General features: G+C 42.6%; 2 protein-coding genes across 3 annotated transcripts; one reads left to right on the top strand and one right to left on the bottom strand.

The window, feature by feature from the left end:
* The first annotated feature begins 1000 nt into the window (after positions 1-1000).
* Positions 1001-16656, top strand: LOC141775365 (uncharacterized). 2 transcript variants are annotated; one of them, XM_074648666.1, is made up of 5 exons: positions 1001-1643; positions 10759-10978; positions 11811-12044; positions 12717-13739; positions 13776-16656. In XM_074648666.1, exons 1-5 carry the CDS (start codon positions 1437-1439, stop codon positions 15344-15346), a joined length of 3255 nt encoding a protein of 1084 aa, XP_074504767.1. In that variant the 5' UTR covers positions 1001-1436; the 3' UTR covers positions 15347-16656. The 2 variants fall into 2 exon arrangements, with proteins under 2 accessions (XP_074504767.1, XP_074504766.1); XM_074648665.1 differs by having other exon boundaries at positions 1005-1643; positions 12717-16656.
* Positions 16657-16733: 77 nt separating this feature from the next.
* On the bottom strand, positions 16734-22203 carry ttc9c (tetratricopeptide repeat domain 9C). The gene is made up of 4 exons (XM_074648667.1): positions 22072-22203; positions 19317-19661; positions 18835-19017; positions 16734-17261 (listed from the first exon to the last, which is right to left on the bottom strand). Exons 2-4 carry the CDS (start codon positions 19645-19647, stop codon positions 17086-17088), a joined length of 690 nt encoding a protein of 229 aa, XP_074504768.1. The 5' UTR covers positions 19648-19661; positions 22072-22203; the 3' UTR covers positions 16734-17085.
* Between the last annotated feature and the right edge of the window lie 1518 nt (positions 22204-23721).

Below are 23721 nucleotides of genomic sequence, written 5' to 3' on the forward strand. Positions count from 1 at the left end.
GAGACGGAGGTGGCGCTGCAACAGCTGCCTCTTTCACGTCTTGTGTTGTTTTTTTCCGTGCTGTTACGGCGTTCTTCTTCTTCCTTCATTTCACAGCAGATGAGAACACTTGTAAGCGTATACTGACCCCATTAGATCCGGAATAATCGCATCTCTAATATTTCCGCTCCGGTACCAAATGACCATTACAGGCATCGTTCGGTACCGAAGAAAACGAGTACGTCACATTTTTAGAATTTTGGTACCGAGTTGGTACCGAAGTATCGGTTCTCGTGACATCCCTAAATTGGAGCAAATATAATTAAAAAAAGTTATTTTTATATAATGGTCACTATATCCTGACAGTAGTGCATGAGACATGTAATCTGAAAAAAATCATGTCATGTTTCACAGACCGGAGAAAAACAACCAGTCAGAGCTGATCTGGAGTCAGCCGTCTCTTAGCAGCTGTCAATCACTCACGAACTTCGATCAAACGGTCAAACTAGGCAGCGCTGATCAAATATGAATCAATATTCTGTTACTGTAATGCCTATTTCTCACCAATAATGTTTTCAGCTTAGCTGTAAAATGAGAACGTTTGTGACCCGGCAGCCATGTTGAGATCAGTTGAGGAAATGCCAAGCACCTCCCACCAGCCGGAACACAGCCAATAGCAACGCTCTCTCTGAAATGACCTGTGATTGGTCAAAGTCAAAGTAGATTTTCTAAAGCCTGAAAACAGAGCCATGAGGTGCAGAAGTCTAGTTTTCCCTCAGAACACTTGAATTACAATATGCTGAAAGGTTATTATGGAATTTTTACCCAATGATGCCAAAAACATTCTGCCTACTTCAGCTTTAAAATGAGTTCATTTGTCAAGTATTTAAAGTGGTACTACTTAGTCACCTCCCTAACTCCATCATGGGAACTCTGTAGGAATGAACATCCTGTCCAGTGAAGTTGGACTCTCTGGGGAGGATCTTTCCATGCGTCTATTCGAAAAACTTGCTCGTCCAATGGGTGATCAGCTCTGGTGCAGCAGCTCCTCCTCATCCTCCTCATCCTCCTCCTCCTCCTCCTCTTCCTCGCTGCTCCCACATGTAACGTTATCAGCCTCCGTCTGTCTGTTGCATTGTCTCACTGGGGACGCAGCGTGCCATGGTGACTCCACTGGACCAGGGAGCTTATTATAAGTGACATACAGAAACAGGAACAACAGGAAATGAAGACATGGCTGGTTGATGTTCAGCTCTCTGGATTCATTAATTCAGGTCTTGTGCTGCATGGAGCTGAAAGGTCTGCATGGTTAACAGATAGATGGTGATTATATTTTAATTCAAGCTGCTGCTATGTTGCTGAACTGTCTACCTGGAGCTGCACCTTAAGCCCACTCACTCCTCCCATCCATTACATCTAAGCGGTGGTCAGTGGTCGCTGGATCCGCCTGCAGGAGGATGATGTCCGGCCGCCGCAGCAGCTGCGCGAACTCGCTCTGGTCCGGCTCGGAGCGCGTCCGCATCGGAGAGCGGCTCAGAGCGACGCTGGCCGGCGTGCTGGAGCTGGAGCTGCTCAGGTGCAAACACCTGGAGATGGTGGACACCGCGCTGGAGGAGGAAGGGAGTGCAACCGAGCATGGCTCTGCGACATCCCGCAGGCAACAGGTCAGTCAGTGCGTCTGTCACAAGGCTCTACATGATGAGATTATTAAATATGCATGCATGGTCTGGTGGGGATGATGGTGATCTGCCAACAAACCCAGTCCCTCTGCAGGCTCCAGTAGACAGATTTCATGGTGCATGGCTGTGCCCAGGGCTGACTGAGTGAGTGCACTATCTGTTTATAGCATGTTTATTTTTGTTTATAGCTTATTTAGTATATTGGATGTTGATAGATTTTTTTTTTTAATTCTTATTTTATTCTAACGTTTTTATCTATTCTTTTGTTAATATACTGTTTAACTTGCACCAACAAAACCAAAGCAAATTCCTATAGTGTATACCTCTTACACCTGGTAATAAACACGATTCTGATTCTGATGGTGCCACCAGGGACCATCCAAGCATGCAGCCCTGATGGTCATTTTCCACAGCAGCAGTAGTGTGTGTGACCGTCACATGGAGCAAATGTCATTGAGGTCAGGGTGTACAGGGTGCCAGGGTGCCAGAGCCAGCTCCTCTGTCTGCCTGGCTCTGTGCCCTGCCTCAAGGTTATAGAGAGGAGGATGTGGTGGGATACAGGCGCTAAAATCAGGTGCAGGTATTAACACAGGAGCCAGCAGAATAAAAAAAAAAACACAGGACGTGGTGTTAAAATCTGTCCCTTGTGCCAATAGGTGGTGAGCACTTCCACGAAATTCACCTTGTTGTTTGGAGTGGTTGACAATTGACCGGTGGGGGTTCTCAGAGTTTGTTGGATGGTTGCCTGGGTTGTGACATTTCAGGACAATTGGGCACAGGACGCATCATCAGTTACGTACCCTTGTATCATCAGATGTTTCGGCCTTTTAACACTATACACCCTCCACAAAGGCCGGCCAGCTGCAAGGTGATCAATCCTCGGCTTGTGTACTGTGCTCAAGTGTCCCGAAATTCACCTTAAAAAGGTCGGCTGAAAGGCTGACCAGACTGCTGCTGCAGTTTTTGGCTCTAAGCTCATCATGCTGAAAAGGTCACTTCGGCACCATTCAAATCACAATTTGAAGGTAGACTCCATCACTGTCCATCTTGTCTCCAGCCAGAAGTGCAATTTTTATGGTGAAATCCTGAATGCATCCAGACAGTGGAAAGGTTTGTGATCTTCTAAACACACACCCACATATAAAGTAACCCATTATCCCAACGTTGTCCTGAAATGCATACGCAGGTCTTTTTGTGTGTTGAGAATGAGGGGAATGTGGGTTGACATGTAATACAGGAGGACAGTCAGGATGTGAGCAGGTCCCATGGATGTCTGGATATATACTGATCCTGTATAGGTTGGTCTGCTTCGTTGTTTGTGAACAATTTGAACCCGTGAAGTCATCGAGATGTAAAAATCTGTTGGAGATGAGAGGATAGAGTTGACTGTGAGTGCTCCCAGCAGCATTTCTGGTCGTAATAAATTATTTAAAATGGGATTTGGCAAGAAAATACTGAATCTAGAGCTGAAGAATTGGTCAATAAGAGGACTGACAGCTACTATATTTGAAAAGGAATTAATCGTTCTTAAATATTAAGATTCGCTGCTTTCCTTTCAGGGGTGGAAATCACCAGAGGCCCCATGATACGACATTATCACGATACTTAAGTCGCGATACGATCTTATTGCGATTTTAAACATTTTGTGATATGCTGAGTATTGCGATATTAGTGCGATTTTATGTAGTTTTGATGTGAAAATGCAGACTATATGGGCCATAAAATACCAACTTTGGATATGTAATAAACCTTTTCAAGACATTTTTGCCAGATACAGTTGTAAATGATAAAATGAACAATAGCTTCAGTTTGAGGGTCCTGGTATTATACATGCTGGCTCACTGGCACACTTGAATACAACAGCGCCATGGTTAGTGTTATTATACCGGGGCTTATCATACTATGACAAGTCAAAATGTCTGCTGTGAGAAAGGTTTGTGGGAATTATCAGAGGCCCCACGATACGATACGATAATATCACAATACTTAAGTCCTGATAACATTTATTGGGATATACTCTATATATTACCTTTTTTTTCAACTGCAAATTATGCAGTTTGTCAACGTCTGTTTTATCTAATAAGATTCAGTCTTCACTCTGTTCATCTCAGAGTTTTCATTCACATATCTTGAGGTCAGAGGTCAAGGTGACCCCTTTCATAATGGCCATGCCAGTTTTTCAAGACAAACTTTAGCGTAACATTTGGAGCGTTATTTAGCGATCTTCCCGACAAGCTAACATGACATGGTTAGTACAAATCAGTTCCTTAGTTTTTGTAGTTTCATAAAATGCCAGTATCTTCACCCTAGCTTTAAGACTGAGCCTGCTACAACCTCTGAAAGACAGAATAGCAGCTGGATTGTATATTTCCACGCAAAATATCGCGATACTATGCTGTATCGATTTTTCTCCCCGGCCTCTATTTTCTTTGTCCCTTTTTGATAGTAAATTGAATACTTTTTGGACTGTTGGTTGGATAGGACGAGCAATCTGAAGATGTCGCGTTGGGCACCGGGAAACTGTGATGGAATTTTTCCTCCCCATTTTTTTTTAAAATCAAAGTGCACAACAATAATTGCACCTTTCCACCTCATCGACAGCTTTTTTATGATTCTCTTTCCAGCAGTGAAATAGAATTCACAAGTGGGGTATTTATTGATGTATTTTATATCATAGAACAAAACGTTAAAATCTCTTCAGCTTGTGTTAACCCCAGATGTTATTTCAGGCATCTAACTAAAAACCCATTAAAAAAAAACATCGACTTCGAGACGAGGAAACCGGAAGTGCTAAAATGCGAACTCATTCCTGCACCACAAATTCCTCTTTAAGACTAAAACATCCTCAAAAAATAATTGAATTACTGTTTTCTATTGACCTGATACACTGCATTGTGCAGAGAGTGCTGTGCGGTGCGTGTCGTGGATTATCTTGACATCACTTCACAAACCAGCAGTGACACGACAGCGTCGTGTCGTGTTCAGGGTCTGCTGGTGTTGGGCTGCATTAATACCATTTTATTGTTATTCCGAGAGAGTAACAGACACTTCATCCCGGTCACTTTGCACACAGTGTTGTTACACTGTGAATATGTGTGCCTGATACTAATGAGCTGTATTAGTCAGCAGCCTGCAGCACATTAATACATGTTCTGTGTAAACCAGGCCACAGCTGAGGTCACCTATTTACACAATGTTGTATTTATTTGACAAAAAAATCACTTGCAGGCTGCACTGAAGGGAGGAAGATAATGAAATCTGTTTTTATCAGTACATGGACAGAAATGTCCGTCCCTTCTGAGGGTATCTGCATGGCTCATAATGTGGCACCTTCCTCGCCGCCCACCTCCCAACATCTCCTCCGTAGTTTCCCCCCGTGGCGTTGAGATATCCCGCGGAGAGGCCGATCAGCATTGCTCATTCTCACCTCTGAAGGGAGCTGCCAGTGTAGCAGAGCAGGCTGGCACTCTTTCCCTCTGCCCGGGTCGACCTCCGCCAACACAAACATACACTCAACCATTTGCATAAATGGAGACAAATAGTTGTTCTTGTTGAAAGAGTGAGCATATCTAGTTAAAACATCAGCTGGAGAGGGAACAAAGGAGAGAGGGTTTATTTACTACCATAAAGGAGGAAAAGTGTAAAGGTTTCATCTCCAAACACATATTCATTTTACCTGGAATTCATTACGTTGACAAGCGCAGGTTGTTCTGCTTTTAAAAATATAACTATTTTGTAAGCTGAGGATTAGATGACTCACAACATAATGCGCTCTACTTTAACACCAGCTTTTTTTTCTCTGTTGTTTTGGAATTAAACTCTTGAAATGTGCTTCACCTTTTCTCTCTCTCTCTCTGCTATTAGAGAGAGAAAAGGTGAAGTTATCTCTGCGTAAATCCATATTTGGCAGGTCAGGATTATAGCTGTATGGTGTCATCTGTGATGGAAAAATACAATTTAAAATGACATGTGATGTGTTCGGGCATTCAGACGCATGCAGGCTTTTGAAAGAAGTAATAACACAAAAACACATTTAATTTCAATATCATAAATAATTCAGTGTTGGGGTTGCAATCTGTTTTTATAAATAGATCCAGCTTTGATTTCCAAACGATGCATTCTGCAAGTATTGTTTAAACTAGAAGAGCACTTGGAAGTCTTTTCACACTTTTCAGCAACTCTTGTTGCCTTCAGAACGGGTGTCGAGGCCGAGCTGTTGAAACACTGATTGTTGCAGTTTAATGCTCAGTGTTGAAATGAAATGAAGAAAGCACATCGAGGACAGGAGTAGGGGAAGAAGGGATTATACTGTAGAGCTTCCCTTACTTCCCATATAACTGCAGCGATTAGTTGATTAATCGAAAATGAATCCGCAACTGTTTTGTTCAGCAAAATCTTTTCATTTTTGAAGAAAAAAGTGCAAAAATCCTCTGGTTTCAGCTTCTCAAATGGGAAAATTAGGTGCCTTTTCTTGTCTTAACAGTTTAGTGAACTGAATATCTTTGGTTTTTGGGCTGATGGTGGGACAAAACAAAGCACATGATGACATTACCTTAGTCGTTTTTCTGCTGTTTTATAGACCAAATGACTAATCAATTAATCGAGATAATCAGCAGATGAATGGATTTATAAAGATAATTGTTGGTTGCAGCCATGTGTCTTTACTAGAGCTGCAACAATTAATAAATTAATTGTCAACCATTTATATAATCTCCAGCTATTTTGATAATTGATTAATCGGTTTTGAGTCATTTTTTAAGAAAAAAAAGTAAAAACATTCCCTGATTCCAGCTTCTTAAATGTGAATATCTTCTGGTTTCTTTACTCCTCTATATCAGTAAACTGAATATGTTTGAGTTGTGGACAAAACAAGATATTTTAGGACGTCATCTTAAACTTTGGGAAACACTGATTAACATTTTTCACCATTTTCCAAACAATTAATCGAGAAAATAATCAACAGATTAATCGACAATGAAAATAATAGTTAGTTGCAAGCAGCCCTAGTCTCTTCACCATCTGCAGTGCTGTGTGCACTCTTAGTGAAGGCAGCCTGTCTTGAAATTAGGTTTCGTATTGGAAAGCATCATCTTACATGGAGAGCCATTAGCCTGACTTGTGGAGTGAGACAGCTTTTGTCTCCTGGTGGTTCTTGCCTCGGGACCAAAAAAAGCCCCTGTAATGCTGATACTTCTATGTGCAACGAAAGATTCACCTGAATGTTTTCACTTCACTCGGCTGGCGGAGATGAAGATGCACAGCGTGGGCTGTCTTTTAAATTTCAATACCACATTAATAATGCATGAAACAATAAACACTGACTGTGCCATGTAGAACAAGCGAGTACTTCTCTCACCAAACACCAAATTATTCTGCCTCGACATGGCAACCGCTGCCATTTGTCTCGCTGTAATGACATAATGCACTTATTAAGAGGAGGTGTGTTGCTTGTGCAGCTGCGATCGCTGTTGCATTATGGTCCAATCGACCCGTGCATGTGCTTCATATTGTTCCAGAGGGGCTGTGCTGCTGCCTCACATGAAGGAATATCATGTTACAGAGCTCTGAGCAGACCCCCGACCACATGTCTGTCAGTCTCCTATGATTTGATCATGCACTGTGTAACATTATATCCTGTAATGTGCAATGCATTATGTTGTTGGGGGATAATATAGAGGACATTTTTTGCAGATATATATATACATATTTATATATATACTAGGGCTGTCAATCGATTAAAATATTTAATCACGATTAATCGCACATTTTTTATCTGTTCAAAATGTACCTTAAAGGGAGATTTGTCAAGTATTTAATACTCTTATCAACATGGGAGTGGGCAAATATGCTGCTTTATGCAAATGTATGTATATATTTATTATTAGAAATCAATTAACAACACAAAACAATGACAAATATTGTCCGTCAGTGTGATGACTTGACTATGACTTGCCCCAAACTGCATGTGATTATCATAAAGTGGGCATGTCTGTAAAGGGGAGACTCGTGGGTACCCATAGAAACTATTTTCACTCACATATCTTGAGGTCAGAGGTCAAGGGACCCCTTTGAAAATGGCCATACCAGGTTTTCCTCGCCAAAATGTAGCGCCAGTTTGGAGCGTTATTTAGCCTTATTTGCAAGCAAATCCAATACCAATGGATTCCTTAGGTTTTATAGTTTCATATGATACCAGTATCTTCACTCTACCTTTAAAACTGAGCAAGTTGCGTAAGAAATTAGTGGCGTTAAAACAAATTTGCGTTATTATCGCGTTAACTTTGACAGCCCTATATACAGTATACTGTATATATACACATTCAAGGGACTTTTTAAAGGGTTAATTCTCTATAAATAGACAGAATAGAGGAGGGAAAACTTAGTGCAGAATGACAAACATGTTCTTTCATGGCAGTGAGAAGAGTGGGATTCAGTTCATACATGCGAGCGACAAGGCTGGGTTGTGTGCGTTCAGGCTGAGGATGAGTTAAATATTTCGCCGGGCCTGTTGTGCTTGTTGTGGTTCTGTGTGGGAGGAGAAGCGAGCGAGAGTTAGAGAGCGAGCAGCTGTAGCTATGGTGAGCACGGGGCGGCTGGCTCGAAGGATATTACAGAAGTGGGAGGGGGGGGGGGGGGATTGTTTGTCAAGGGGAGTGTGGGGGAGGTGGGGGTCCTTCAAGATGCCCTTCTCTCTCACCCGGCAACCGCTCCCCACCTCACCCTCCCTTCACCACCGCCTTCACTCACTCAGTGACTCACTCGCTTATTTCTCTTTTTTTTTCGGTCACCCACTCAGCTTCAACTCACTTTAGATTCACAGGGAAATAAAAAGCAGGGGACAGGAGTGAGCTCCTAATCGCACACAGGAAGAGGGGGAGATAAGTCGAAGACAGGTCAACTCTTTCTCCCACTTCTTTCTTACTCTCTTCTCCATCCCCCCCTTCCCTTCTGCCGCTCCGGCTGCTCTTTGTTACGTCATCTGTCTTCTCCCATTATCCTCTGAATCCCCCTCCTCTCCTGTCACCCCGGCAGTGAGTCACCACCTGTATTGTTTCCTCGGTAACAAGAGGATTGATCAGTGCCAATCACAGGGTTTCTGTTGTCTGGGGGCTCCATCAGTCTAATGCGGGGGCTCCTGGAGGGATGGGGGGGTTTGGAGGATAATTGAGGAGGGGGGTTACTCCACCAAGCGCTCACTAATCTCGGAAATGGAGGCACTTTGCTTTACTTGAGCGGGCGATTGTTGTTCTTGCTGTGTGTGTGTGTGTGTGTGTGTGTGGGTGGGTGTGTGGGGGTGTCTCATTCCTGGCTGTTCCGGTAAGCGGTGTGACGTCACCGGAGCATGTCTGGTAAATGATATCATGGATGTGCAACCCTACATGTGTGTTCACACGGGCGTAACTGTGTCTCTAAAGCCACGGGCTTGATGTCATATCTTGTGAGGTACTTCCCTATATTATCGATTGATATTAATGTTTAAAACTCACCTGTTTCTTTTAGCTTTCCGGAGCGTTTACCGTTTTAGCGGTGCTAAGGAGTTGTATGTTTAAAGTAGTGGTCTTATTATCAGTGGTGGAAAGTAACTTAGTACATTTACTCAAGTACAATACTGAAGTAGGGATGCAATGATACCGTATCGGATATCGGGCCGATACTGACTCAAATAGCTGGATCGGGTATCGGTGACAATGGGGCCGATTTATTCCATTCAATTCTATATGTATATATACAACATACATTATATACTGGAATTTGAATTTTGACCCATTTGTTGCTGCATTATAAAGGTTTACACTTGAATTGAAATTCCTGTTAATGTTACCAAGTTACTGGTGGGCAATTTATTATTTTAATTATAAATAACAATTCCCAGTCACTTCCACACAGTGAGGCATACAGCTTATTGATTAAACGCTGGTATCGGCTCGGTACTCGGTATCAGTCGATACCCAAAGCCCAGGTGTTGCTATTGGAACTGAAACAGTCGGATCGGTGCATCCCTATACTTAAGTACTAGGGGTGTAACGATTCATCTAATACATCAATGTATCGGTTTATATTCCTACGATCCAACTATATCGATAGGTACTCGGCAAGTTAAGTTATGAAGTAAATTATCGATTGTATAGATACTACGAATTTGCACCTTGTATTTAAGCATGACAAAACATTATATGGATGTACTTTTTTGCACTTTTAATAGTAAATACAGTTTCGAGGTACTTGTTCTTTACTCAAGTACAGTACAATGCTACTTTCTACTTTTACTCCGGTACACTTAAGTGGGAAATGCTGCACTTTTTACTCCACTACTTTTATCTGACAGCTATAGTTATTAGATATATTTCAGACCAAGATTTTATATTAAAAAAAAAGCACATGATAAACTTCTAAAATACAACAATTTTGTAAAGATTAAATCAGTGGTAACCAACATTTTTGTCTTGTGACCCCTATAGACTGAGTTAGACCATCAGGACACCCTGATGGTCCAACTCTTAATTTTTAAGATGAGATTTAATAATAAGAGGTGAGAAGTGAAAACAATGCTTCTTCAATATTGTTTGTTGGAAAAAGGAACGTATTTAATTTACATAAATATGTTTCAATATCATGAATAATTCAGTTTGGGGTTGCAATCTGTTTTTATAAATAGACCCAGCTTTGATTTCCAAGTGAAGTATTCTGCATGTATGAACAAGAACTTGTTTGTAACACTTTTAGTATTTTCACACTTTTCAGCGACTCTTCTCGCCTTCAGAACGGGTTTCAAGTTGGTGAAATAGTGGTTGTTGCAGCAGCTCATGGTCGACGCTGCAAACCTCTTGGCTGTCTTAATTAGGGCAACAACAACGTCGGGCCAGCAAAGGCCCTATTAAAACTGTAGTGTTTATTATTATTATCCTATACATTTCATTGTACTGTTGACCCTGTGTTAACCTGCACATGACCAATAAAACTGAAACTTGAAGACAAATATATTGTATGTGCATATAATCATAGTCACAGTATTTAAACATATTGTGTCAGAGATTTTGTAATATTTGATTTTGTCAGTATTGCTCAGGCCTAACCTATCACGTGTTTTGTTTTATCTCAGGCTCCGTCTCCCTCGGATATCGTGGTACTGCCCTGTCAGAGCAGCCCGGAGGACTGTGGCAGTAATTCAGGGGACGGGACGGTCCACTCCTCATCTGGCAGAGGGGTTAACTCACGCTGGTCTACTCTGTCCTGGGACGCCCCCTCTGACCTGCTCTCTCCCCCCACACCAGACCCCAGTGGTACGGTCCATCTGGACACTGACTCCAGACCTAGTTCAGGTAAACACACAACAACAGTGTGTTGTCACAGCAGTGCTGATCTGGACACAGTTTGTCACCTTCTGATATCTCTACAGCTCACCTTGTGTAAGAGAAGTCCCACTAAACATTAACCGGGCTCTTTTTCTCTTTTGTTTACTTGCACTCTGGGTCTTGGCTCTGACTCATTCGTTTCTCTCTCGCTGTCAACTTTTCTTGCCAAACTCTTATCGGCTCTCATTGTAACTGTGGTCACTGTCTCTCTACACCCAACTCAGACATTCCTCTCCCTGCTATGCAACCCATGCACACCTCCTTTTATCATGTTCTTTACTCTACTTGTAGAGAAAACAGAAAACTTGGCAAGTAATTCAACTCAAACCTAAAAACCAGAATTTTTAGTTTTTAAGCTTTTTATTCTTCTAAATCTTAAATTCAAATGAAGATTTTTGTGATATTTTTGGAGCTACTGTAATCGTTCACAGTTGTGTTTTTGCACTGCAATACCTTCATGTCATCCTGTTAGTCAAACAGTGGATCCAATAGTACTATGATTATTTTTTTATTTTTTTTCGGTCACCGTTTTTAAATTAAATTGAACATAACAAGTAGTAAAATAATAAATTAAAAGAAAACCAACAAGTCAGTAATAGCACAAAATAGTAATTATAGGAGTAGGCCAAGGAATAAGTACAATCCCTAATTTAGAGAATTTATAATAATACAAATGAAATAATGTGCAGTATATTACATCACAACCAGAGAGGTCAGGACTACATCATTAAATCAAAGCAACTGTTGGTATTGTCACATAAGACACATACATACTGACATTTTTCTCCCTCTCGTCAAGGTTTCTATTCAGTAAGCGGGAGCTCTCTTTCGGACTCCTGCTACTCTGTATCCAGTGACGCCGCTCAGGGAGTGTCGGCGCCACCAGCCAGACCCCTGAAGCTGTGGGAGCAGGTTCCTCTGTCCGCTGACACCGCTGACATCCTGTGGTCGGAGAGTGCGGTGCCGCAACAGCAGCCGGCACTGCAGAGCAGCCAGGAAGATGCTGAACCAACAGAAGGGATGCCAGCTTCAGGTGGGCTGGTGCACTGCAGACGATAGATCCATGATCCATGTCACGTAAATAAGAATATGCAGGGGTCAAAAGGTCAACTGAAGACCATTCAAAGCAGTGCTCTGGCTATAAACATCAGTGGAGCTCTTATGTCTGGAAAGTAGGGCCGTCAATTGATTAAAATATTTAATCGTGATTTATCACACATATTTTATCTGTTCAAAATGTACCTTAAAAGGAGATTTGTCCAGTATTTAATACTCTTATCAGCATGGTAGTATATATGTTTATATATGTAAGATATGTATATACATATCTTGAGGTCAGAGGTCAAGGGACCCCTTTGAAAATGGCCATGCCACGTTTTCCTCGCCAGAATTTAGCGCAAGTTTGGAGCGTTATTTAACCTCCTTCGGGACACGTTAGTGTAACGTGGTTGGTGCCAATAGATTCCTTAGTTTTTTAAGTTTCATATGATGCCAGTATCTTCACTATAGCTTTAAAACTGAGCCCGGTAGAGCCTCTCTATGAACGATTCCGTTAATGCATTAAAAAGAATTTGCGTTATCATCGTGTTAACTTTGACAGCCCTACTGGAATGAGATGAATACATAAATATTTAAGGAATGATGATCCAAAATACTAACAAATGTTTTGTCTGAAATTCGTCTCTTCTTCTCTCGTCTCTTACAGTCCAAAGTGACATTGAAGCGACTGGTCTGAGCTTCCTGTCTGACCTCTGCTCAGGACTCGGTGACTCCCTGATTTCTTCCCTCTTCCCGCCTCTTGACCCGACCTTCTCTTCCTCCTCCCCCCATCCAAACCCCCAGCTGGACCCTCGCTACTGCACAGACCTGGTATCCCGTCGGACCAAAGAGGTGTACCCCTACCCGAGCCCGCTGCATGCCGTCGCCCTCCAGAGCCCCATCTTCACCTCACAGGAGCAATCAGCCTCTCCGAGCCCTGAAGGACCACAACTAGATGAATCACAAGAGCCCAACGCTGATTCAAGTCTGTCTCTCCAGCTGCACCAGCTCCCTGCCTTGGCTTCTTTCACCCAGCTGGAGCAGTACATCTCTCGGCTGGCTCGCAAGTACCACAGTCGGGTAACCGCCTCCACCTTCGATCTCACTTCAGCTGCCACCCCAGGTCAAGTCAGGCACAGAGGCCTTTGCACCCCTGGCAAAAGTCACGGTTCCACTCAGTCCCTTTCTGCCTTTGAGAGCCGCAGTACTCCCTCCACCCTGCCAGGGGGCAGCATCACTCCCTGTAAGTCACTGCTGGGGAACCACGCCAGAATCAGCCTCAGCACCACTGGGAAAAAAGCCACAAGGAATTCAATCAACCTGGGTAACCTTCCTTCAGCAACCGGAGAGGACTTGAACATCAATCTGCATCTCAACCTCAACTTGAGCCTGACTCCTGGTTTAAATTCTAGCCGGGGTCTGGTGGACAATCCCAAAAATGGCAGCTGTGGAGCTTTGAGGAGCGACTTCGCCTCAGTTTCCACGGCCTCTGCCACGTCACTCTCCTCTGCTACGTCACTCTCCTCCGCTACACCCGCCCCAGCGCTTAGGGCTCGCCCTCGCATTTCAACGTGTCCAAGCAGCCTGAGCCACCGCAGTTCCCTGGAGGTCACCTCAGGGCCTGGACCCAGTCCTGGATTTGGGTCGTCTGCCTTCTGTCGCTCGCTAGACTGGAGCAGCGGTGCTCCACCTGAGACCGGACCATACTGGAGCAGCGGTGCTCCACCTGAGACCGGACCATACTGGAGCAGCGGTGCTCCACCTGAGACCGGACCATCAGTGTTTGGCACAAATTCTGGATCGGCTCCTGGGTCTCAGCGCAGCAGCTTGATCCAAGAGTCCAGCTCCAGTCCCAAGCTAAGCGAAGACTCCCCCATGGTGGGGGAGATCTCCCGCCTCTCCGGCCTCTCGAGGGCCGTTGTGGTCGGACTGATGGAACAAGGTGTGGAGCTGGATATTGACTGCTTCCAATCGGAAACCGCAGGCGAGGTGAGGGGTCACAATAAAACTCACCTGACAGCCCAGTCAGATCAGTCACATGACTATACGAGACTGACCGACCTGAGTCCCCCGAGACCAGTACAGCTGTCTCTCAGTGTCACCCATTCTCCACAGTCTCATTGCAGCCTCACCCCTCCTCTCTCACACTCTAGCAGCCCCATACACCCTTATCAGTCCATCCATATCCCCTCACCCCACTACTCCTCCCACTCCCACTACCAGCAGATCCCTTCCCCGTCTGACCTTCCCTCCTCCACGGCCTCCTCCCCCGCCTCCCGCCCCACCACCAGGGGCCGCTCCCCTCCCCGGCCTCTCCAGGCATCGCCTCTGGGTGCCACCCCGCTCTCTGTTTTCCGACGGGACGCGCCCTTCCAGTGCTCCCTGCCTCGCACCAATACGAGGAGCTCTCCTTCAGAGCACGGCGGTATCCAACCGAGGGGTGGATCGCTTCGGCAGAGTGCGGGAGGAGGTGGGGGTGGCAGCGGGTGGAAGAGAAAGGAGGGTGAGGGGCTTTATAGAGGAAAGCACGCCTCCCACAAGTTGATCCGGGCGGCCACAGTAAGCAGCTACGCCAAGAGAGAGGACTATAGCTCCGTTTGGGCTGAGGAGCAGGAGAGGGAGCGATCGGCAGAGCAGACGCCCAGGAAGACCTCCAACAAACTCTGGAGGGGCTTCGAGGGACGCCTCTGGGGCAAAGAGTCCGAAACCGAGAGGGAGGAGATGGACAGAGCGGAGTATGGCTACGGGTGGAGGAGGAACAGCGTTGGAAGCTGGAGGAGAGAGCATCGAAAGATGAAGGCTTCATCCAGCAGTAACGACAAGAGGCCAAAAGCAGACAACTCCCCCATCTTCTCAAAGAAGAGGGGCAAGGAAGATGGCGAGAGACGCAGCACCAGCCTCAGGCTCTCCAGGAGGGCTTTGTTCAGGAGCGAGTCCCAAGGCTTGCTGGTGTCTCGTAACCACGGCGAGGAGCCCACAAAGCGGCCGCACTGGGTCTCCTCGTTAGACGTGGGGCCAGGCGGCATGGGCCTCAGCAGAGACGAAGGCGTCAGACTGCTGCGAGCAAGGGAGGAAGACAAACGCCTGTCCTCCACCGCCAGCCTCTTTAACCTCTCTCGATCTCAGAGCATGGAGGGCAGCTGCCACTCCCTCTCTCCGCTCTCCTCCCCGTCCTTCTCCCCATCCCCGCCTCCACGGATGCCCCTGCAGCGCTCTCGATCGCTGAGGGACTTGGGGAGGAGAGTGTTTGGCTCCATGAGGTCCCTGAGTCTCAAGCGGAGGCCATCCAAGAAGTGACACTTGTACAATAAATAACCATAAATGCATCTTCTATGTGTTACATTCAAAACACCAGTGATGGTCGGTGTTATATTTCATGTAAAAGGAAGAGCCATCATTTTAAAGCTTCAAAGACTTAATGATTGAATACACAGATACACTGGTTTTATAATACTGGCTATAAGACATCTTTGATCCACTACCAGTATGATGGAAGTTCCTCTCAGGCACATAAAGTCTGTAAAACCTGCTATTAATTATGCTCATTCATCTTAGTAATGTTTTTGTACATTTTTAAAGACCGACACTTTTTATAGCCTCCCAAAAAACTACAAAATGTCAAATTTCTCCAAACAAGTTCTGCAGCATAATCACAGTGCTTTGCAGCCAATTGATTTCCTCACTGACCGTGTATTATTGTAAATTGTGCACCCTACAGTAGAAAGCGAGAGCGCTGTGGGGTGAAGCATAGCCCAGAGGGAAATGTCAGTGAAGAAAACACAGGCGACAACTTCATTTAGGGGTGAATAATTCCTTTTATTACACGGCTTTGTTGAATACTTGATTCTGGTTGTTCAATCACGGCGTTCTACGGTCTGTTATTTCTTTATAGTAGACCGTTGCTATGTATAACAGACCGTTGCTATGGGCGCAGTTCTGATGTCGGACTCTGGAGGACCGTTTTTGTGTCAAATTATTGATTTCTTAAATAAGTAGCCGTGTAATAAGTGGGATAATCTACAGCTAGCGGGTCATAGTTGTGAAATAAACCCCTTCAGGGCGATGCAAGAACGTCATGTCGAGGTTTATTTCACAACAATGACTGGCTCGCTGTACATTATCCCTTACTTATGAGCTGCAAAGATCTACAAATGTTTTAAAAACTTTATAAGTGTGGGATTCAGTGGAGTTTTTCATAGTGTGAATGCAAAGGATTTAACTTCTCAACAGATTCTGGGCTGAAAAGTAGCCCAATTTAAAGATATAAATGAATATGAACTCATATCGGCTATAAGCAGAATCCTCCTGTAACCATGAGTATGAATGTGTATGTGTACACACACTCTTGCATGCTGCTCCGTGACTCGTTCAGTGATTATAGCTATTGTGAGAATGTGATATTCCTCTATTGTTTATGGGCAACAGTGCCTCTGAAGTACAATCATATTGGCCAGATAATGACCAAAAACCAAGCAAATACTCTTTAACTTGATATTGTGCTCAGGATTTTCAAATAAATATTGAATGATTAAAAATATTAATGAGTTATTTGAGACAAAATGTGGCTTCTCATGGCTTACGATTAATAAAAGAAATGTATAACTAAACTTGTACTGTGCTTGTGCATTATATATCTTTTACAATCAAATGTGTTTTTTAAAGAGACACCAGAGATTGGGTGTTATTTATAAAAAAAATATTTTACTTGCAAACTCACAAAATCAACATTCACAGCACTGACCAGACAACTGCAATCACGAAGGCATCGTCAGAACTTCGAGTAGTGCATGATGAGTGTCACTTTAGCTTTCAGAGGCATTTTTGTGGAAGTAAAAATACAGCTTTGCTTCGTTGTTGCTAGGAAACTAACTCTCCCATCCTCTCCTTCCTATTTTCAGCAGCGACATCCCAGCATTCTGTATAATGTACCATTCATACTCCCTCATAAAACACCTAAAGGAGACACAGTGACATGATTTAAGATGTCTGAACATTCTTCAGTGGGTTTGTGATCATTCGAGGTTTAACAGTCTCTCTCAGTTTGAGGCTTCACTTGGTGGGTTGAGCTCAAACTCCTTGGTTTGGTTCGTCCCTTCTCCGGAGCTGCTCTTCAGGTTGAGGGAAAACATGCCTCGGTACATGGCCCTCTCCTTTTCTAACTCGCGGTTCAGTTTCTCGTCGGCCCTCTGCAGGTGTTTCCTCACGTTGGCGTCTGAGACAGAAGAATTAAGAAGTTTTAATATGTAGGAAGGGCATACTTTTGTTTATCCCGCAGGCAAGTGCAAGTTCATTTATGTAGCATGTCTGGGACAGAGCCAAATGTCCTTAAATCAAAATCAGAACAGAAATGAATGAATTGACAGGATTGGCAGAGCGTCAAATATTTTATAATACAGGACGCGTGACAAGTTGTATCTTGTTCCTTTAACTGCCTTTAACTTCATATATATATATAACAAACAGACATGAGAGTGGTATTGACCTTCTCTGTTAACTCTTGGCAAGAAAGCGAATAAGCGTATTACCCAAAATGTCGAACTATTTCGTTAACCCATGTGTGCCCAAAGACTATATTTAGTTTGATAAGGAAAAAAGCCACAATATTTGTTCTGATTGGTCAAAATTCTTTGGTACAGACATATGTTGGGAAAGTATCCAACAGTACAACTTTGATATTTTTAGATCACATGAAAAATCACACTTTTATTAATAGTCAAGTCAGGATTTTTGAAAAATTAGGAAAAACACATATTATATTTATTAAATGTTTTCCATACAACCTTTTTTTTTTACACAGCATATAGTGCAAATTTTTGATATTCAACTTGTTATGAGTTTATAGATACCATTAATTGATTGTGCTTGTTGTAGTTCCTGAGATACAGCCATAATCTTATCATACTATATCTAGTATTAGGGCACGTGGGACTACTGTTTTTCCTTAAAAATATTAAATTAAAATTTCAGTTATGGGCACAAATGGGTTAAGCTAATAAATACATCGTGCAGCGTTGGCTGGTGGATCACATTTCAGAGACAAAAGCATCTTAACAAATCTCTTTCTTCCGTTCTAAGGGTATTTTACTTTATTAAGTGGTTATCAAATCTGAAACAGCCTGTATAAATAAATTGTACTAAGAGAAGGAAGTCACACAAATAAGAACGAATAAGAACTAGGTACTCATTTGTGATACACCGATCAGCCATAACATTATGACAGCATGGGCACCCTGACCGGTCTGCGGCTACGCAGCCCCATACGCAGCAAACTGCGATGCACTGTGTGTTCTGACACCTTTCTATGGGAACCAGCAATGACTTTTTCAGCAATTTTAAGCTACAGTAGCTCTTCTATTGGATCGGACAACACGGGCCAGCCTTTGCTCCCCACGTGCATCAATAGCCTCGGTTCTGATCCTGTCGCCGGTTCACATTCCTTGGACCACTTTTGGTAGGTCCTGACCACTGCAGACCGGGAACATCCCACAAGAGCTGCAGTTTTGGAGATGCTCTGACCCAGTCGTCTAGCCATCACAATTTGGCCCTTGTCAAAGTCGCTCACATCCTTATGCTTGCCAATTTTTTCTGCTTCCAACACAAAGATCAAATCTAATATATCCCACCCACTGCCAGGTGCCATTGTAACAAGATAATCCATGTTATTCACTTCACCTGTCAGTGGTCTTAATGTCATGGCTGATCGGTGTACTTATCCATCTATAATGATTTGTGAAAACATAACAACAGACGATGGCCTTAGCCTGCTGTGGTGACTCTTTTCTTACCATTCGGCTGCTCTTTGCAGGCCTGGGTGAGGTACTGTTTGGCGGTCTGTGCATCTCCCATCTCCAGAGTGGCTACTCCTGCCCTGTACAGTGCTTTGACATCACCTGGCCGCCACTGCAGCACCCGCAGGCTGTAGTCCCGCACACGAGAATAGTCAACACTCTGTTTCTGCAACAAACAGGCTGAAAGACATATTTATACAGATATAATAATGTACCCGGCTGCCAATCTCCCTCGTTAGGCAATCAATGAAAAAGTTCTCATCTTTGGAGCGTCACTGAATAGCAGAGGGATTTGTTGGTCGGGCATTTTCACATTGAAATGGTTATTAGGACTCCATGTAAAACTAGTGACTACACACTTAACAGATATTCAGAATAGTTTTTTGAAGAGCTACTACTTGAATAGATTTTAGCAGATATATTTAAATCTAGTACTGTTTTCACCCCTGGACTTTGAATAATTGTGATGTTTTATCTACCAGCTAAGTTGTTGTAGCAGTCCACTTGTGTGCTTCTCAGTGAAGCCTCCTGTTCAGGTGTGAGAGCAGGTATCTCCGGTCCAAACCCTTTCACTGCTGACATCACATCAGCGTCGAGGCCTCTGAGGACCAGCAGAGCTCGGTGGTAACGCCCGATGGCTGAGCGAATGTTCTTCTCCCTGTAGAAAGCGTTCCCTTCTGTTTTCATTTGGGCTGCTTCCTCTAGCGAAGTCCAAACCGGCTTTACAGAAGTCTGTCGATGTCCGGAAATGCTCGGTTCTGCAGCTGCCCCTCGCACATCCAGACTCTCATCTCCTCCTCCAGCTTCCATTTCTGTAGTGTTAGCTGTTGAGATTAATAAGCACACATAAATACTGGTTTAAGTGACCTTGTTAAATAGGCACTCCACTTGTTTTACACGTCAATTTACTAACAGTAAACAGTACTACACAGGCTGTGAAAACAGTTGTATTATATATTTAGTGGACATTTAGAGACATCACTTGTGTAATGTCAGATTGGGCTGGGAGACTATGAAGTTTGGGCAATTAACAGGCAGCGGGGGATGTAGCAGAATTCCCAATCAAGTGTTCGTTTTCTACTATTTTTCAAGTTTAAAAAAATCTCATTTGCATTCTATCCTATCAAGTTGCATTATGGGAATTGTAGGATCCAACTATTTTGGAGCTTGACCCATACTAGGGACTAAAAGTCAGGATCTCTCAGAAATTAGACTATTCATTTGATAAAGAAAAAACTGTCTCTTGTGAGTTTCCAAACTTTATGGAAGTGCAATACCAGATTAGATGTACTTTATTGATCCCAAATTGGGAAATTATTGTGTTACAGCAGCAGGTTATCCGAGCAATGCACAGAACAGTAAATCAAATATACGTAAACACTAAAGAAATATATATCCATACAATACACAATATAAAGAATATTTGAATACACAATAAATATTCCCAACTACTACAACTAGCATAACAAAATCTAAACTATAAACACAGAACAACATACTATATACATTAGCAAAGTGTGCAAGTTACAATGTTTGTTCTTAAATAAACAAATAATAATAATAATAATAATAAACTGCTGGGGTGCCCCTTTAAATTGGATTGGGTACCTGGCAGATGGACCACTCCATTAGTAAATACTAAGCCTTAGTCATTGGCATTATAAAACAAATCCAGAACAATATAAATGAAATTGTGCTCAAGCCTAAAATGAATGTTGTGTGTATCAATGTCTCCCATGGAAGGGCGGAGGAGAGGATGGCTGGTGTTGGAGAGAGTTGGAAAGGAAAATGGGGGAGGAAGCACCCAGTGTATGTTTTCAGTCTAATAAGAAAGCTCAAATAAAAGGTGAAGACCCAGTTGATGGAGTCTCATGCAGAGTGGATGCAAGGAGAGTGTGAAGGGGTGACAGACAGCTATAGAATGAAGAGAGTTGACAAGTCAGTCTGGAAGCATGAGAAATCTTGCTAAGGCGTCGGGTCAAGTTTTTGGCCTTTCTGGCAATGGTAATTAACTGTACTGCTGGAGTAGAAAGGAAAGGCTACTCCACCCAAAGTGTGTGAAGGAGCGCCATCGCAGGTCCTTCCTTCCTGCAGCTGTCAGACTCCACAACCAGCACTGCTCCCAGTAGACCACATACACACCAAAAAACTGACAAGAACTGCGCTCTACTGTACACCAACTGTCTATCAGTACTACTCAGGTGTAATTCATACTGTGCAATATCATTTTCCACTTGTGCAATTGTGTTATTAGTCTGTTTATTGTCAATACTGTATATACTGCTCCTGTTTTTATACTTCCTTCTATTTAAATGGTTCATATTTTGTTACACTTTGTTTAGCTCTGTTTTATTTTTTAGCTGATGGAGCTTGTTTTTTGCACTATCCCCTTTGCTGCTGTACACTGCAAATTTCCCCACTGTGGGACACATAAAGGAATATCTTATCTTATCTTATCTTAAATCTGAGAAAACTGACTATAAATGCAGCAAGGATATTTCTGGGTGTTGTGGGAGTTTCTGGAGAAGATGTGCAGCAGCAGTTGAGATGAGCTTTTAGTTCTCTCCAACCTGGGAAATAGAGAGTTTATAGCAGAGTGGGAAATGGGTGGAATTGCTTAATATTAATATTTAATTAAGTAAGTGGAGATTTTAGTTTAAATCCAGCAGTTGGCAGTAATGCAAAAATGTTTTGATGCCAACCGCCATTAAAAACCAAAGAAGAAGAAGAAGAAGGTCTCCAATGAAGAAGTGGTGTGTAGCTCAGCCTTCTAGAATCAGTTCTGCACAGTGAAGGACACACGTTTTAAATGGTGAAAGGCATCAATTACACTGGTTTACCCTGAGTTTAATGAAAGAGACTACTAGTCCTATTGTAATAACTAACGTCTGACTAATTACAAGTTGCCAAGAAAGTACCGTAAGCTAGTTAACGTTAACGCATCTCTGCGTGGACCTGCCACTCTGGTATGTTTCTTTCTGATGTCTTTGAATGCCTCATTTTACGACATAATTCGAAAACGTCATTTCGAACGTTCTGGAACGAACGTTCAGTAACGTTCTGTAACGTTCCAACAGTGTTGGTTGTAGCTATTGACAGCTAACCAGCTAGCTAAAGTTACCATGCTTACTTCACATACCCAAACACTAGTTAACGCTACATTCTGTTCCAATTCAGGATTTCTACACATTTTAACGCTTTGGTACATGAAAGTGGGATGAATAAATTGCTCACCTTATACGCACACCGAGAGGGTAATGAGCGCACAACTACTTCTTGCAGTTGTCAACCATCATTGTGCTGCTGCTGTACAGGCGCTTCCTTGTTTTCTTAAGATGTGGTCAAAACTTCAACTTCATGCAGCGTTACTGCCACAACAAGGCCGAACCAGGAATTACCAGTACATAAATATAAGAATATGATTCAGCTACATTTATTAAATTGGTGATACTCTCTCTTTACTTGGGGTGATGTGCACTATAAACAACTTTAAGTTGATTTTAGATGTAAACAGTCCTTTCTTGAAAACGACCACTGTGAGCTACATTCTCATATAAAGATGTATAGGCTATAGGCTGTATACATCACCAAATCAGACATATAGGGATGCACCGATACTGGATAGGTTATCGGTGACAAAGGGGCCGATCTTTTAAATTAAATTCTATGTTTTGCATACTATATATATTATATACTGGAATTTTAATTCCTGTTTAAATTTTGACCAATGTGTTGCTGCTTTTACAAGGTTTACACCTGAATTGTAATTCCTGTTAATTTTGAAGATTTTTTTTGCCAAGTTTCTGGTGTACAATTTATTATTTGAATAATAAATAACAATTCACTAAATTTTATCTATGTATTTATTTGTCACATTTTGTTTTATAAAGTTAGGAAAGCAATGTTTAAGTCCATCCTGATGTTGCCTTACACATAAATGAATGATTCACTTCCACACAGTGAGGCATACAGTACTTGAGTAAATGTAAACTTTCCACCCCTGCCAAAGCAATATTTGTTACATATTGATTGTCTCTGATGCGATTAAAGGAGTTGGACCGATATTTGGGGACCTCATTATAAACATTTTTTGTGTAAGTTTCAACTTGATTTGAATGACTCTTTTTTTCACCTCCAGACTCGCAAACAGTTTCTTTCCCTGGGCCATACGGACACTGAACAAACAATAAATCTGTGCAATACTAATACACTGAATGTGAAATACATTTGACTGTGCAATATATCCTTTGGTGCAATATATACCTCAAGTGCAACTACCTTTGTTTACATATTATTAATTACATCTACCCTACCCATTTTACATGTGAAATTACCTCTGTTTACATTACATCTATTTGACCTATTTTATTCCTCTAGTGTAATACCTGTTTATATTTATTTATTACATCTACTTTACCTGTTTTATTTGCTTTATAACTGTATGTGTTTTACCTGTTATATGTTTTACCTGCCTCGTTTAGTCTTGTCAAGTATTTGTTTTAAAGCACTGACCAGAAGTGGCAACTGTGAATCTCATTGTATTTAATACGATGACAATAAAGCTTTCTATTCTATTCTAATGACTCTTGCACTCTTGAGATATGTGGGTACCTTCCTTTGCTCTATAAAGAGATTGATTAGATCAGCTGATAAGACTGTTGTCAGGCTACAAAACAGGCGTTATCAGTCGCTACAAGCCCCATAAATGTGGGTCAATAGGGGCCTACTACACCCACTAGTAAATTTGATCATCTATTCACATGGTAGATCGCCGAAAGAAGATATAAAAGAACACGACAGTGACCTCTAGCAACCGTAGTAATTATAACAGGAGCAGAAGCTGTCAGGCGCTGTATAGACAGTGTGAAACTCCATATGGGGTGG

Source organism: Sebastes fasciatus, chromosome 10 (genome assembly GCF_043250625.1).
Source record: "Sebastes fasciatus isolate fSebFas1 chromosome 10, fSebFas1.pri, whole genome shotgun sequence".
Taxonomy (NCBI): Eukaryota; Metazoa; Chordata; class Actinopteri; order Perciformes; family Sebastidae; genus Sebastes; species Sebastes fasciatus.